General features: G+C 48.2%; 1 protein-coding gene across 1 annotated transcript in view; it reads right to left on the bottom strand.

The window, feature by feature from the left end:
• Positions 1-16,033, bottom strand: part of slc1a5 (solute carrier family 1 member 5) — a 47,384-nt gene that overhangs the window by 20,174 nt on the left and 11,177 nt on the right. Inside the window, exons 2-4 of the mRNA XM_080218345.1 lie at positions 9,503-9,545; positions 7,072-7,158; positions 6,115-6,281 (exon numbers count right to left, since the gene is read on the bottom strand). Coding sequence (XP_080074471.1) covers positions 6,115-6,281; positions 7,072-7,158; positions 9,503-9,545 — 297 coding nt within the window. The remainder of the gene's footprint in view (positions 1-6,114; positions 6,282-7,071; positions 7,159-9,502; positions 9,546-16,033) is intronic.

The following is a 16,033-nucleotide window of genomic DNA, read 5'->3' as shown; positions in this document are numbered from 1 at the left end:
GGACAGTAGGAGGAGAGGTAATAAGCCGTGGATAACAAAGGAGGTGAAGGAAAGTGTTAAATTAAAAGCGGAGGAATTTAGAGTAGCTAAGAGCAGTGGGCGAGAAGAGGATTGGGAAAGGTTTAAATGTCAACAAAGATTGACAAAGAAGTTGATAAAGGAGGGTAGGAGAAGCTATGAAGCTGGGCTAGTGCTTAATATAAAAAAGGATAGCAAGAGTTTTTATAAATATATAAAAAGGAAGAGGCTGGCTAGGGTGAACATTGGTCCTTTAGAGGATGAGAAAGGGGAGCTAGTGGTAGGGGATGGGGATATGGCTAAGGTATTGAATAACTTTTTTGTTTCTGTCTTCACGGAGGAGGACGTGAATAATTTGCCGGGTGTTAGCGATGGAAAGGTGGTAGGACTGGAGGGTCTTAATGACATTACTGTTACTAGAGAGGTGGTGCTCGACAGACTGGAGGGGCTGATTGTGGACAAGTCCCCAGGACCGGATGGAATGCATCCGAGGGTTCTGAAAGAAATGGCGGAGGTTATAGTGGATGCCTTGGTGGTTATTTTCCAGACGTCGCTGGATTCCGGGGAAGTGCCGGAAGATTGGAAAACGGCTAATGTTACGCCGTTGTTTAAGAAGGGTGCCAGGCAAAAGGCAGGGAATTATAGGCCGGTTAGTTTAACGTCTGTGGTAGGTAAAATGTTGGAATCCGTCATTAAGGAGGAAATTGCGAGGCATCTTGAAGGGAATTGCTTGATAGGGCAGACGCAACACGGTTTCATTAAAGGGAAGTCGTGTCTGACAAATTTACTGGAGTTCTATGAGGATGTGTCTAGGGCAGTGGATAGAGGAGAGCCGGTGGATGTGGTCTTTCTGGATTTTCAGAAGGCGTTTGACAAGGTACCTCACAAGAGGTTATTGCAGAAGGTCAGGGGACATGGAGTTGGGGGTAGGGTGTTAGCGTGGATAGAGGATTGGTTGTCAAATAGGAGGCAGAGAGTGGGGGTCAATGGGTGCTATTCGGATTGGCGGTTGGTGACTAGTGGGGTGCCCCAGGGGTCGGTGCTGGGGCCTCAGCTATTTACCATTTATATAGATGATCTGGAGGAGGGAACCGAGTGCAGGGTGTCGAAATTTGCTGATGACACCAAGATTGGGGGAAAGGCAAATTGTGCAGAGGGTGTGGAGAGTCTGCAGAAGGATCTAGATAGGCTGGGCGAATGGGCCAGGAAATGGCAAATGGAATTTAATGTTGGCAAGTGTGAGGTGGTCCACTTTGGTAGGAAGAATGGTAGGAAGGACTATTACTTACGTGGCGAAAAACTGCAGCAGGCGACGGTGCAGAGGGACCTCGGGGTCCTTGTGCATGAGTCGCAAAAACCCAGCTTGCAGGTGCAGCAGGTGGTCAGGAAGGCGAATGGGATGCTGGCCTTCATAGCGAGGGGGATTGAATATAAAAGTAGGGAGGTCTTGCTGCAGCTGTATAGGGCATTGGTGAGGCCGCAGCTGGAGTACTGTGTGCAGTTTTGGGCACCGCACCTGCGCAAGGATATTTTGGCCTTGGAGGGAGTGCAGAGGAGGTTTACTAGGCTGATACCGGAGTTGAGGGGATTGAGCTATGAGGAGAGGCTGAATAAACTAGGCTTGTACTCGTTAGAGTTTAGAAGAATGAGGGGAGATCTCATTGAGACGTATAAGATGATGAATGGGATGGATAGGATAGAGGTGGAGAGACTCTTCCCGCTCAAAAAAGACAGTAGGACTAGGGGGCACAGCCTCAAGATAAAGGGGAGGCGGTTTAGAACGGAGTTGAGGAGGAACTTCTTCACTCAAAGGGTGGTGAATCTCTGGAATTCTCTGCCCGTTGAAGTGGTGGAGGCTGCCTCGCTAAATATTTTTAAGAAGCAGGTTGATGGGTTCTTGATAAGAGAGGGGATTAAGGGTTATGGGGAGAGGGCGGGAAAGTGGAACTGAGCCACGACAGATCAGCCATGATCTTATTGAATGGCGGGGCAGGCTCGAAGGGCTAGATGGCCTACTCCTGCTCCTATTTCTTATGTTCTTATGTTCTTATGACTGGGGGAGCGCGTTGGAAGGTAGGTCTGCTGAGGAGCAGTGGAGGATCTTTAAGGAGATCTTTCTTGGTGCTCAGCAGAAATTTATTCCGATGGTTAAAAAGGACCGTAGGAGGAGAGGTAATAAGCTGTGGATAATGAAGGAGGTGAAGGAAAGTGTTAAATTAAAAGCAGAGGTGTTTAGAGTAGCTAAGAGTAGTGGGCAAGAAGAGGATTGGGAGAGGTTTAAATGTCAACAAAGATTGAACATAAACATAAGAACATAAGAAATAGGAGCAGGAGTAGACCATCCAGCCCTTCGAGCCTGCCCCGCCATTCAATAAAATCATGGCTGATCTGTCGTGGCTCAGTTCCACATTACCGCCCTCTCCCCATAACCCTTAATCCCCTCGCTTATCCAAAACCCATCAACCCGCGTCTTAAAAATATTTAGCGAGGCAGCCTCCACCACCTCAACGGGCAGAGAATTCCAGAGATTCACCACCCTTTGAGTGAAGAAGTTCCTCCTCAACTCCGTTCTAAACCGCCTCCCCTTTATCTTGAGGCTGTGCCCCCTGGTCCTACTGTCCTTTCTGAGCGGGAAGAGTCTCTCCACCTCTATCCTATCCATCCCATTCATCATCTTATATGTCTCAATGAGATCTCCCCTCATTCTTCTAAACTCTAACGAGTACAAGCCTAATCTATTCAGCCTCTCCTCATGGCTCAATCCCCTCAACTCTGGTATCAGCTTAGTAAACCTCCTCTGCACTCCCTCCAAGGCCAAAATATCCTTGCGTAAGTACAGCGACCAAAACTGCACACAGTACTCCAGTTGCAGCCTCACCAATGCCCTATACAGCTGCAGCAAGACCTCCCTACTTTTATATTCAATCCCCCTCGCTATGAAGGCCAGCATCCCATTCGCCTTCCTGACCACCTGCTGCACCTGCAGGCTGGGTTTTTGCGACTCATGCACAAGGACCCCATCGCCTGCTGCAGTTTTTTGCCCCGTAAGTAATAGTCCTTCCTACCATTATTCCTACCAAAGTGGACCACCTCGCACTTGCCAACATTAAATTCCATTTGCCATTTCCTGGCCCATTCGCCCAGCCTATCTAGATCCTTCTGCAGACTCTCCACACCCTCCGCGCAATTTGCCGTTCCACCAATCTTGGTGTCATCAGCAAATTTCGACACCATACACTCAGTTCCCTCCTCCAGATAAAGAAGTTGATAAAGAAGGGTAGGAGAAACTATGAAGCTGGGCTAGCACTTAATATAAAAAAGGATAGCAAGAGTTTTTATAAATATATAAAAAGGAAGAGGCTGGCTAGGGTGAACGTTGGACCCTTAGAGGATGAGAGGGGGGACTTAGTGGTAGGGGATGGGGAAATGGCTGAGGTCTTGAATAACTTTTTTGTTTCGGTCTTCACGGAGGAGAAGGTGAATAATTTGCCGGGCGTTAGCGATGGAAAGGTGGTAGGACTGGAGGGCCTGAATGACATTATTGTTACTAGAGAGGCGGTGCTCGACAGACTGGAGGGACTGATTGTGGACAAGTCCCCAGGACCGGATGGAATGCATCTGAGGATTCTGAAAGAAATAGCGGAGGTGATAGTGGATGCCTTGGTGGTTATTTTCCAGACGTCGCTGGATTCTGGGGAAGTGCCGGAAGATTGGAAAACGGCTAATGTTACGCCGTTGTTTAAGAAGGGTGGCAGGCAAATGGCGGGGAATTATAGGCCGGTTAGTTTAACGTCTGTTGTAGATAAAATGTTAGAATCCGTCATCAAGGAGGAAATAGCGAGGCATCTTGAGGGGAATTGCTTGATAGAGCAGACGCAGCACGGTTTCATTAAGGGGAAGTTGTGTCTGACAAATTTATTGGAGTTCTATGAGGATGTGTCTAGGGCGGTGGATAGAGGAGAGCTGGTGGATGTGGTCTTTCTTGATTTTCAGAAGGCGTTTCACAAGGTACCTCACAAGAGGTTATTGCAGAAGGTAAGGGGGCATGGAGTTGGGGGTAGGGTGTTAGCGTGGATAGAGGATTGGTTGTCAAATAGGAGGCAGAGAGTGGGGGTTAATGGGTGCTATTCGGATTGGCGGTTGGTGACTAGTGGAGTGCCCCAGGGGTCGGTGCTGGGGTCTCAGCTATTTACCATTTATATAGATGATCTGGAGGAGGGAACCAAGTGTATGGTGTCGAAATTTGCTGATGACACCAAGATTGGTGGAACGGCAAATTGCACGGAGGGTGTGGAGAGTCTGCAGAAGGATCTAGATAGGCTGGGCGAATGGGCCAGGAGCTGGCAAATGGAATTTAATGTTGGCAAGTGCGAGGTGGTTCACTTTGGTAGGAATAATGGTAGGAAGGACTATTACTTAGGTGGCGAAAAACTGCAGCAGGCGATGGTGCAGAGGGACCTCGGGGTCCTTGTGCATGAGTCGCAAAAACCCAGCTTGCAGGTGCAGCAGGTGGTCAGGAAGGCTAATGGGATGCTGGCCTTCATAGCGAGGGGGATTGAATATAAAAGTAGGGAGGTCTTGCTGCAGCTGTATAGGGCATTGGTGAGGCCACAACTGGAGTACTGTGTGCAGTTTTGGTTGCCGCACTTACGCAAGGATATTTTGGCCTTGGAGGGAGTGCAGAGGAGGTTTACTAAGCTGATACCGGAGTTGAGGGGGTTGAGCTGTGAGGAGAGGCTGAATAAACTAGGCTTGTACTCGTTAGAGTTTAGAAGAATGAGGGGAGATCTCATTGAGACGTACAAGATGATGAATGGGATGGATAGGATAGAGGTGGAGAGACTCTTCCTGCTCAGAAAGGACAGTAGGACTAGAGGGCACAGCCTCAAGATAAAGGGGGGGCGGTTTAGAACAGAGTTGAGGAGGAACTTCTTCACTCAAAGGGTGGTGAATCTCTGGAATTCTCTGCCCGTTGAAGTGGTGGAGGCTGCCTCGCTAAATATTTTTAAGACGCGGGTTGATGGGTTTTGATAAGCGAGGGGATTAAGGGTTATGGGGAGAGGGTGGGAATGTGGAACTGAGCCACGACAGATCAGCCATGATCTTATTGAATGGTGGGGCAGGCTCGAAGGGCTAGATGGCCTACTCCTGCTCCTATTTCTTATGTTCTTATGTTCTAACTCTCAACAGCAGCACAGCATGGCAGTAGTGTGTACCACCTACAAGACATGATGAGGCAACTCACCAAGGCTTCTCCCCAAGCACATCCCACCCCTGTAACCTCATCAACCTAAGGGCAGCAGTTGCAATACAGACCCCGCCAGTGGGAACACCTCCAAGTCACACAGCCCAAGCCAGCTTGGGACAAATTGCAGGAACGGTCTTCCTAACAGTGCTGCGGGTACACCTTCACCATGCTGCAACAGTTCCAAGGAGGCACGGTGGCACAGTGGCTGGCTCTGCTGCCTCACAACGCCAGGGACCCTGGTTCAGTTCCCGGCTCGGGTCACTGTGCACGTGCGTGGAGTCTGCACGTTCTCCCCATGTCTGCATGGGTTTCCTCCGGTTTCCTCCCACACACCAAAGATATGCTGATTAGGTGGATTAGCCATGGCTATGGGATTAGCGAGTAAACACGTGGGGTTATGGCAACAGGGCCTGGGTGGGATTGCAGACTGGATGGGCCGAATGGCTTCCTTCTGCACTGTACGGATTCTATGATTCTAAGGCAACTCACTACCACCTTGTTGAAGACAATATATGCTGGTCTTAACATTAACGTCCATTTCCCCTAGCTGAATTCAAAAGAATATATACTCTAATTTCCTCTGACCACAGTGCTGAGATTGAGCAAACAAAAGGGCCTCCAAAACCATGCCTACATAGGGAATGCTGGTGGTCTAGTGCAGTGGAAAGAGTTGTCTGGATTGGTCTGATCTTCCTGCTACTTGAGGCTCTCCAATCCTTGGCTCTGCTCATGAAAACACAGCTGTGTCGTGCAAGCTACACACTCCCGAGGAAGTTAAGATTTTAGTCCCACAGCACCGTCCTACACGAGCGCTTGATAAAACCCAAGATACAGAGCGAGCCACTTACCACATGATCCAGGAGACCAGGACCATGGTGGCCTCATTGAAAGAGCTGAAGAATCGGATCAGGTTGTCCCCCTCTGGCCCGAGCTTCCGCAGAGCGATTCCAAAGACAATAGCGAAGACAACCAGCCCCAAGATGTTCATTCCATCCACGTTGCTTCCGACAGGTATCTGGAGAAGAACAGAGTCCACAAAAAGATAGAAAAAGATTAGAATTTACAGCCAATGAAGTGTCATTGCTGCTGAAATGTAGGAAACGCAGTAGCCAATTTGTGCAGAGCAGGCTCCTACACACATCAACTTTTACAGATGCACCATAGAAAGCATTCTTTCTGGTTGTATCACAGCTTGTCATGCCTCCTGCTCTACCCAAGACTGCAAGAAACTACAAAAGGTCATGAATGTAGCCCAGTCCATCACGCAAACCAGCCTCCCATCCACTGACTCTGTCTACACTTCCCACTGCCTCAGCAAAGCAGCCAGCATAATAAAAGGACCCCACTCACCCTGGACATTCTCTCTTCCACTTTGTTCCATCAGGAAAAAGATACAAAAGCCTGAAATCACATACCAACCGACTCAAGGACACTCAAGGTTCTCCAATCTTTGGCTCTGCTCGTGAAAACACAGTTGTGTTGTGCAAACTGCACACTCGAGGAAGTGAGATTTTAATCCCACAGCACTGTGGGACTAAACAGCTTCTTCCCTGCTGTCAGACTTCTGAATAAACCTACCTCACATGAAGTTGATCTTTCTCTATACCCTAGCTATGACCGTAATACTACATTCTGCACTCTCTCATTTTCTTCTCTATGAACGGTATGCTTTGTACTGTATGTAAGAAACAATACTTTTACTGTGTGTTAATACATGTGACAATAATGAATCAAATCAAAAATATCAAATCAAACCTTTACAAGTGTATGGAATCTGTGTCATTTGCCCTGTCTTTTGCACTCACTTTTAATTCTTCAATGGCCTCGCTGACGTTTCCAAACTGGTCAGTGATATTCTTTGTGATTTTGATGATCTTGTAATTTGTAGCGTACTGGAGAGAAAATACCGTATATTCATGAGTCTTTGAAAGAAAATGCCTCAACAACACAATAACCTTCATCAAACATACAACAACTTCTTCAGGAAAACAAAATCATTCTAACCATTGACGCAGTGGATTTATTCAGGTGTAGGCAGAGTGAAGAAATGACATTTCTCTTAATTCTGAAAGTCCATCTCTCTAATTCACGGAGCTTTCTATCAAAACCAAAGCTTTTCCCCTTGGTGAAGGGATCAATGACTAGCCGACAGATTTTAAAGTCAAGATGCAGAAGGTTTGGAGGGGATGCGGGGAAAAACCTTTTCACGCAGAAGGGAGTGGGAGTCTGGAATTCTCTGCCTGAAAAGGGTGGTGGAGGCAGAGGCCCTCATAATGTTTAAAAAGTGTTTAGATATGCACCCGTGATGCCAAGGCATACAAGGCTGAGGAATCTAAAGCCAGAGTCTTGGTTGGGTTGGCGGGGGGGGAGTGGGTTGATCCATCTCTGAAGTTCCTTAACAGTCCTATGTTTCCCCATTCCAAGGCCGTGGACATAAAATGGCAAGGGCAACATTTATTTTTCTTTTTATTCATTTATGGGACGTGGTATCGCTGGCTGGGCCAGCATCTATTACCCAAACCTAATTACCCCTTGAACTGGGAGTATCACTCGGCCATTTCAGAGAAACACATTGCTGTGGCTCTGGAGTCACATGTAGGCCAGACCAGGTAAGGACGGCAGGTTTCCGTCCCTAAAGGGACACTAGTGAACCAGATGGGCTTTTCCAACAATCGACAATGATTTCACAGTCATCGATAGACTTTTAATTCGAGATACTTACTGAATTCTAAATGTCTCTATGACCCTATGCATTCAAATGTCACCATCTGCTATGGTGAGATTCGAACACAGGCCCCCAGATCATTACCCTGGGTCATTTGTCCAGTGACAATATCACTACACCACCGCAACACATTGCTCATCATTGATTGCTAATGTGAAGGGCCTTCTTCTTGAATCGCCATGAGGTAGCGAGCTTGCTAGAATTAAATAGTTTGGTGACCCATTTCAGTGAGGGGTTCCCTAGCAGGCTGGGTGGCACAGTCGGCAGTATCCCTACCTCTGGACCAGAACCTCTGGGTGCAAGTCCAACACCAGTACTTGTTGGTGGTTCAACAGGCTAATAATCAACTCAGGGGTTCCTTCCTGCACTATTTGGATAGCACATTGGTTAGCTCTGCCGCCTCACAGTGCCAGGGACCCGGGTTCGACTCCCAGCTCGGCTCACTGTATATGTGGAGTTTGCACATTCTCCCTGTGTCTGTGTGGGTTTACTCTGGGTGCTCTGTGGGTTTCCTCCTACAGTCCGAAAGAAGTGCTGGTTAGGGTGCATTGATCTGAACAGGGGCCGGAGTGTGGCGACTAGGGGAATTTCACAGTAACTTCATTGCAGCATTAATATAAGCCTTATTTGTGATTAATAAATAAACTTTACTTTTAACTTTAATTTACTTATTTCTCAAATGGAAAAGCAGTGCGGCTGCAAAGATGCATTAAAAAAATTTAAAAATAGGTGAGTTGAATGTAAACTGCAGTGATGCGAGGCTGGAGTCACTTATAGTTTACATTTATTTATTTAATGTAAGCCTACTTGTGACACTAACACTGCAATGAAGTTACTGTGAAAAGCCCCTCGTCGCCACACTCTGGTGCCTGTTCAGGTACCCTGAGGGAGAATTTAGCACAGCCAGTGCATCCTAACCAGCACGTCTTTCAGACTGTGGGAGGAAACCGGAGCACCCGGAGGATACCCACACGGACACGAGAAGAACATGCAAACTCCACACAGACAGTGACCCAAGCCGGGAATTGAATCTGGGTCCCTGGCGCTTTTTTTGTAAATTGTGCTTGTGTCTTTATATGCCCTGCTTGTGAACAGAACTCCTACTTAGCTGACGAAGGGGCAGCGCTCCGAAAGCTAGTGGCATCTGCTACCAAACAAACCTGTTGGACTTTAACCTGGTGTTGTGAGACTTCTTGCTGTGAGGCAGCAGTGCTAACCACTGCTTTCCTTCCCTAAAGGACATGAGAGGCCTAGATTGATTTTTTAAATGACATTCCTACAGTTTCATGATCATTTTTCACACTAGTTTTCCTTGAAAACGTATTCATCAAATTCTGCAATTAGTGCCACGAGTCCAGTAACATAACTTCAGTAAAATGCTCTGTCCTCTGTCTGAACTGTCATCTCGGCACAGCCAAGAAGGGCTGCGCTCTAGTGTTCTATGGTTCTAAGACAATATGCGCACTATCAAGAGCATTTCACATAATCCGTCACCAAGTAATAAAACTCACCGATTCAAAGGCAGCCGAGACAAGGTTGGATGGAAAGATGTTTCTGAAGAAAAAAAATAGACAGCATAAATAATCCACACCACCAAAAGTTATGTACCACGCGGTCTAACAGTTACAGTAACCACTCTCCTCAAGACACAAAAGAGTGTGGATTCAAGCAGCACGCCTGTACCTAATCACACGGTGGCACAGGGATCCGGGTTCAATTCCAGCCTCGGGTCACTGTTTGTGTGGAGTCTGCACGTTCTCCCCATGTCTGTGTGGGTTTCCTCCGGGTGCTCTGGTTTTCCTCCCACAGTCCGAAGGTATGTGGGTTAGGTTGATTGGCCGTGCTAAATTGATCCTAATGTCAGGAGGATTAGCAGGTTAAAAATGAGGGTTGTGGGAATAGGGTGAGATTGTGGTCAGTACGGACTCGATGGACCAAACGGCCTCCTTCTGTACTATAGATTCTCAGTTTAAAACAAAAAGTGTCACTTGCCACTGAGGGAGTGCTGCACTGCCAGAGGTACCACTTTACAGAAGGAGGTGCTGAGCCAAGGCACATTTTTGGGCCAATTCATAGAATCTCTACAGTGCAGAAGGAGGCCATTCAGCCCTTCGAGCCTGCACTGACTCTCCGAAAGCATAACCCACCCAGGTCTTATCCCCGTCACCCCATGCATTTACACTGCTAATCCCCCTGCAGGGAAATGGGACTGACTGGATTATTCTATAGAGATTTAGCTTGAATTCTATGGGCCCAGTTGCCTCCTGTACCTTTTTGACTGGCCAGTCTCACCTTAAATACAAAACAGAAGCTTTATGGCTTAAAAGTTTATTTATTCGTGTCACAAGTAGGCTTAAATTGACAATGCAATGAAGTTACTGTGAAAATCCCCTAGCCGCCACACTCCGGCATCTGTTCAGGTACACCGAGGGAGAATTTAGCACAGCCAATGCGCCTGACCAGCATGTCTTTTGGACTGTGGGAGGAAACCCACGTAGACACAGGGAGAATGTGCGGACTCCGCATGGTGACCCGAGCCAGGATTCGAACGTGGGTCCTTGGCACTGTGAGGCAGCTAATGCTAACCACTGTGCCACCCACATTAAAGAACCAGGTGAGTTTTTACTACAATCAACAATGGTTTGATGGTCACCATTCGACTTTTAATTCTACATTTTTATTGAGTTCAAGTCCCCGGGGAAGGAGCAGCGCTCCGAAAGCTCGTGATTCCAAATAAACCTGTTGGACTTTAACCTGGTGTTGTGAGACTTCTTAATGTAATTAAATGCAAATGTTTCCAAGGGCTGATGAAGCACTCCAGTGGATCGGTGCCACCGTGACACCATGTGCCTGATGAGTGCAAGACAAAAAACTTTGGCAGCCTGTCTCCATTTACTACAGCATCCAAATTATTCTGTTACAATCTCTCCTCTTCGAACATCCTTCCAGGCAACATTTTTGGGTCGGTGGGATAGGGTTAGAAAGGGATAAGTTAAGGGGAAAGAAAACAGTTTAAACTCCTGTCCCAACAGGCAGCCCCTTGGTGAGTGTGTATAGGTATCAGCAGATGCCAGTGGCAGGTGTAATGGCACAATAGTCTATTTTTACCCAGACATGGGCCAATAGAACCACACCCAGGCAGAGACCAAAACTGGGGCGATGGGTGAAAGCGAAACAACAACACCTTGGATTTGCATAGCATCTTTCACACACCCAAAATTCCTAATACACCACACAGGAGCTTTGTTATGAACCAAGATTTGACATCGAACCACACAGATATTATAACAGTTTGATCAAAGAGGTAGGCTTTAAGAGGAAATCTTAAGATGACAAGATAGCACAATGGCTAGCACTGCTGCCTCACAGCACCAGGGACCCGGATTCGATTCCCGGCTTGGTTTACTGTCTGTGCAGAGTCTGCACATTCTCCCCGTGTCTGCGTGAGTTTTCTCCGGGTGCTCTGGTTTCCTCCCACAGCCTGAAGGATGTGCTGGTTAGGTGCATTGACTCAAACAGGCACCGGACTGTGGTGACTAGGGGAATTTCACAGTAACTTCATTGCAGTGTTAATGTAAGCCTTACTTGTAACTAATAAATAATCTTTAAAACTTTTTAGAAAGAGAGGTAGAGCGACTTAGGGAGGAAATTTCAGAGCTGTTAGGTGACACACTGGTTAGCACTGCTGCCTCACAGTGCCAGGGACCCAGGTTCAATTCTCAGCTTGGGTCACTGTGTGGAGTTTGCACATTCTCCCTGTGTCTGCATGGGGTTCCTCTGGGTGCTCCGGTTTCCTCCCACAGTCCAGAGATGTGCTGGTTCAGGGGATTAATCATGAAGAATTGCCCCTCAGTGTCAGGGGATGTGTAGGTTAGAGGGATAAGCGGGGTAAATGTGTAGGGTTGTGGGGATGGAGCCTGGGCTGAATTGTTGCTGGTGCAGACTCGTTGGGCTGAATGGTTTCTTTCTGCACTGTAGGGATTCTATGATTCTACGAAATACACTGGGGTTACAGGGATAAGGCCTGGGTGGGATTGTGGTCACTGCAGACTCGATGGGCCGAATGGCCTCCTTCTGCGCTGTAGGGATTCTATGATTCTTCAGGCAGCTGAAGGCACGGCTGCCATTGGCAGAACAACTGGAACTGGAAACACACAAAAGAGTTTGATTTGATGAGCACAGAGTTCGAGGTGGGTTGCCATGGAGGAGGTAACAGAGATAGGACAGGAACTACAGTGGTTCAGGAGGGCAGCTCACCACCATCTTCTCAAAGGCCATTGGGCAAGGGCAATGAATTCTGGACCTATCCAGCGACACCTGCATGGCACTGGTAAAAACAAAGACGGAGACTCCAAGGAAAGATCCAAAAACAAGGATGAGAAATTGGAATTCAAGCTGGTGAAGTGGGAGCCAATTTCATTCAGCGAGCACAGGGATGATAAGGGAACAGGACTCGCTGCAAGTTACAGGTACAATTTTATCTTTTAAGAAGCATTTAGATAGTTACATGGGTATGATGGGTATAGAGGGATATGGGTCAAGTGCAGGCAATTGGGATTAGTTTAGGGGTTTTGAAACAAAAGAGTAGCATGGACAAGTTGGGCCGACTCTGCTTGTCAGAGAGTTCTGGAAAAGTTTGCGAAACGGTGGCAGAAAAATGTGTTCGCTGCATTTCAGACTAATGTGGGTGGCTGGAATGTTCCTAAGAGGTGTTTTTTTCAAGCCCCCATTGACAAACAGCCCTTCACCTGACACTCATTAACATTTACAACTCCATCGTCAGCAACCTCAGGCATCGCACAAAGGCCAGGGAGAGACAGCGAGACCGAGGAGAACAAAGCAGTCAAGGAGCCAGAACCAGTTTTCAGATAAACTAAGTTCAAGAGTGCATGAGTTTGAGTGGTGGGGGGGTGCAGGAGAAGAGAGGGCGGAGAAGAAGAGAGAGAGAGGGGGAGAGAGAGAGGGAGAGGAACAAAGCAAAGCAGGGATAGGAGCGGTGAAAGAGGGGACATGGAACCAAAATGGAATGAAGAAAGAGGGCACCAGCGAGTCAAAGGGGGCAAGTGGGGAAGGGGGCGCGTGCCCTAGCCAGCTGAAAGTGGGGGGCAGGGATGTGCGTGCCAGGCAGCCAGAAGGTGGGGGGGGGGGGTGGTGCGCACCCTAGCCAGCCGAAAGTGGGGGGACACGCGCCCCAGCCAGTCAAAGGGGGCATGGGGGGAGGGGGGGGGTGGACATGCACCCCAGCCAGCCAGAAAGTGGGGAGGGGTGTCACCCAGCTGAAAGATTTGGGTGAAATAGTTGGCATTCAAGAGAGACACGAGAACATATCCTGGTGTAGGGTGCAGAGTTTTATTTGCCAGTCCCACCTGTGTCGCTGAAGCCTGGGAAGTTCTCTTCAGCAACAGTTAAAACATTCTTGTCCAGGGTGGGGACATGGGAATTGTTAAAGACAAAAAGACGCACCCACGATGTGACATACCTGACTATACACAACACAGCGTATTCACTTCGTTAATAAAGTGCTGACTCATTGCTCAGATTTGTTGCCTGATGAGGAACGAATGGCATGAGAAGCAGCCCACTCAGTTCCCGACAAATCTGCAGGGTCATGGTCTCGCCTCGGAACCGGAGTTTGGTGCTGAGCTACCGGGAGAGCTGCCAAGAGGGCCGTGGAACCTTGTGAAGTTTCTTACATTGTAAAACATTGCGAGGAACAGATTGGCAAGGGTTGTACATTGCTTCCCCACTTAAACATTCAGGCTGTGGGAGGAAACTGGGTCACCCCCGCAGGAAACCCAAAACCCAGACACGGACAGAATGTGCAGACTCCGCAGACAGTAACCCGAGGCTGGAATCGGACCCGGGTCCCTGGCGCTGGGAGGAAGCAGTGTTAACCACTGTGCCACCGTGCCGCTCAGTCTCCCGCTTACGGTAGTGAACTCTGAACACCCCTCATGTTATTTCCCTGCATACAACCACGTTTTCAGGTTTGTTTTTTTTGAAAGTTAAAGTTTATTTACAAGTGTCACAAGTAAGGTTATATTAACACTGCAATGAAGTTACTGTGAAACTCCCCTAGTCGCCGCACTCCGGCACCTGTTCGGGTACACTGGAGGGAGAATTTAGCAGGGCCAATGCACCCTAACCAGCACGTCTTTCAAGTTGTGGGAGGAAACCGGAGCACCCGGAAGAAGCCCACGCAGACACGGGGAGAACGTGCAAACTCTGCACAGACAGTGACCCCAAGCCGGGATTCGAACCGGGTCCCTGGCGATGCGAGGCAGCAATGCTAACCACTGTGCCCCCGTGCCGCCCCAGTGATGCAAGACAAGAGGAGTTAGGTAAATACTCTATGTGCCTCAATCAGCCTTCAGAAACATAGAAGGATGTGTTGAGATGAAGGAGGACAGGAACGGGGCTGGTGTAGAGTATCAGTTGGACTCCATGACCCCATTCTGCGCTGTGTAGACTGAAAATGCTTAGATTCAAGTGTAAGATTTTTTAGTTTTAGTTCCTTGAAGCGTTGGCAATCCTAACCTGATGCCCACTGCTCCTTGTTGCCTGTGGGCACAACACACAACCCGCTGCATCAATATTCAAACACCTGCAGCTTCTGTTTATAGCCCAAAACAATCTTTTAAACAGTCGGAGGCCATCCTTTCCTTTGCAGAAGTATTTATTTATTACAGCTCTTACTCTCCGGTTTCTCTTCCTTTTACATCTTCTGACACTGCCGGTGCCAGCTGCGACAGTATCATAGCGCGGGCGTCATGGTGGTTAGCACAGCTGCCAGTCTGCACGTTCGTAGAATCCCTACAGTGCAGAAGGAGGCCATTCAGCCCATCAAGTCTGCACCGACCACAATCCCACCCGGGCCCTATCCCCATGTACTTATCCTAGCTAGTCCCCTTGACACTAAGGCGCAATTTAGCATGGCCAATCCACCAAACCCGCACATTTTTGGACTATGAGAGGAAACCCAGACAGACATGGGGAGAACACACAGACTCCGCACAGACAGTGACCCAAGCTGGGAATTGAACCCTGGCGCTGTGAGGCAGGTTCGATTTCCAGCTTGGGTCACCGTCTGTGTGGAGTCTGCACGTTCTCCCCGTGTCTGCATGGGTTTCCTCCGGGTGCTCCTGTTTCCTCCCACAATCCAAAGATGGGCAGGATAGATTGATTGGCCATATTAAATTGACCCTAGTGTGTCAGGAGGATTAGCTAGGGTAAACATGTGGGGTTGTGGGAATAGGGCCTGGGTGGGATTGTGGTCAGTGCAGACTCAATGGGTTGAATGGCCTCCTCCATTGTGGGGATTCTATGATCTTTGGAGTGTGGGAGAAAACCAGAGCACCTGGAGGAAATCCACACAAATACAGGGAGAATGGGGCGGTACGATGGCACAGTAGTTAGCACTGCTGCCTCACAGCGCCAGGGACTCAGATTCGATTCCCGGCTTGGGTCACTGTCTGTGCGGAGCTTGCACATTCTCCCCGTGTCTGCGTGGGTTTTCTCCGAAAGACGTGCTGGCTAGTGTGCATTGGCCACGCTAGATCATCCCTCAATGTGCCTGAACAGAAGTGTGGCGACGAGGGGATTACCACAGTAACTTCATTGCAGTGTTAATGCAAGCTAACTTCTGACATCAATGAATAAACTAAACTAAAAAGTTCTTTATTGTCTGTAGATGCACGTCAGATACGATCCAGTGATGGCCAGTTCTTGTTTCAGTTTGGCCACTCTCCTTCGCTAGACTCTTTCAAAATTGGATTCTGATTCTATTACAACAGAAAAGCCAAAGATCTCCAGCCCTGCCCTTTGCCTCATGGACATCTCACCTCACAGAAGCAGAAATCTAACTGTGCCATCAGCATCAGACCTTCCCATGTAAGAAAAACAAGTTTTTCCACACGCACACCTGCCATCTCTCCTCCTGCCCGCAGCACATAGTTTCAGTTGAAAATCCATGTACAATACTGAAGGGACAGGTTTCTGTATCATAAAGTCAAAACATTACACTGAACCCTTAAATGGATGTG

Source organism: Carcharhinus amblyrhynchos, unplaced genomic scaffold (genome assembly GCF_965287045.1).
Source record: "Carcharhinus amblyrhynchos unplaced genomic scaffold, sCarAmb.v2.hapA scaffold_37, whole genome shotgun sequence".
Classification (NCBI taxonomy): domain Eukaryota; kingdom Metazoa; phylum Chordata; class Chondrichthyes; order Carcharhiniformes; family Carcharhinidae; genus Carcharhinus; species Carcharhinus amblyrhynchos.
Note: the sequence above shows the minus strand (reverse complement) of the source record. Positions and strands in the feature narration are given on the sequence as shown.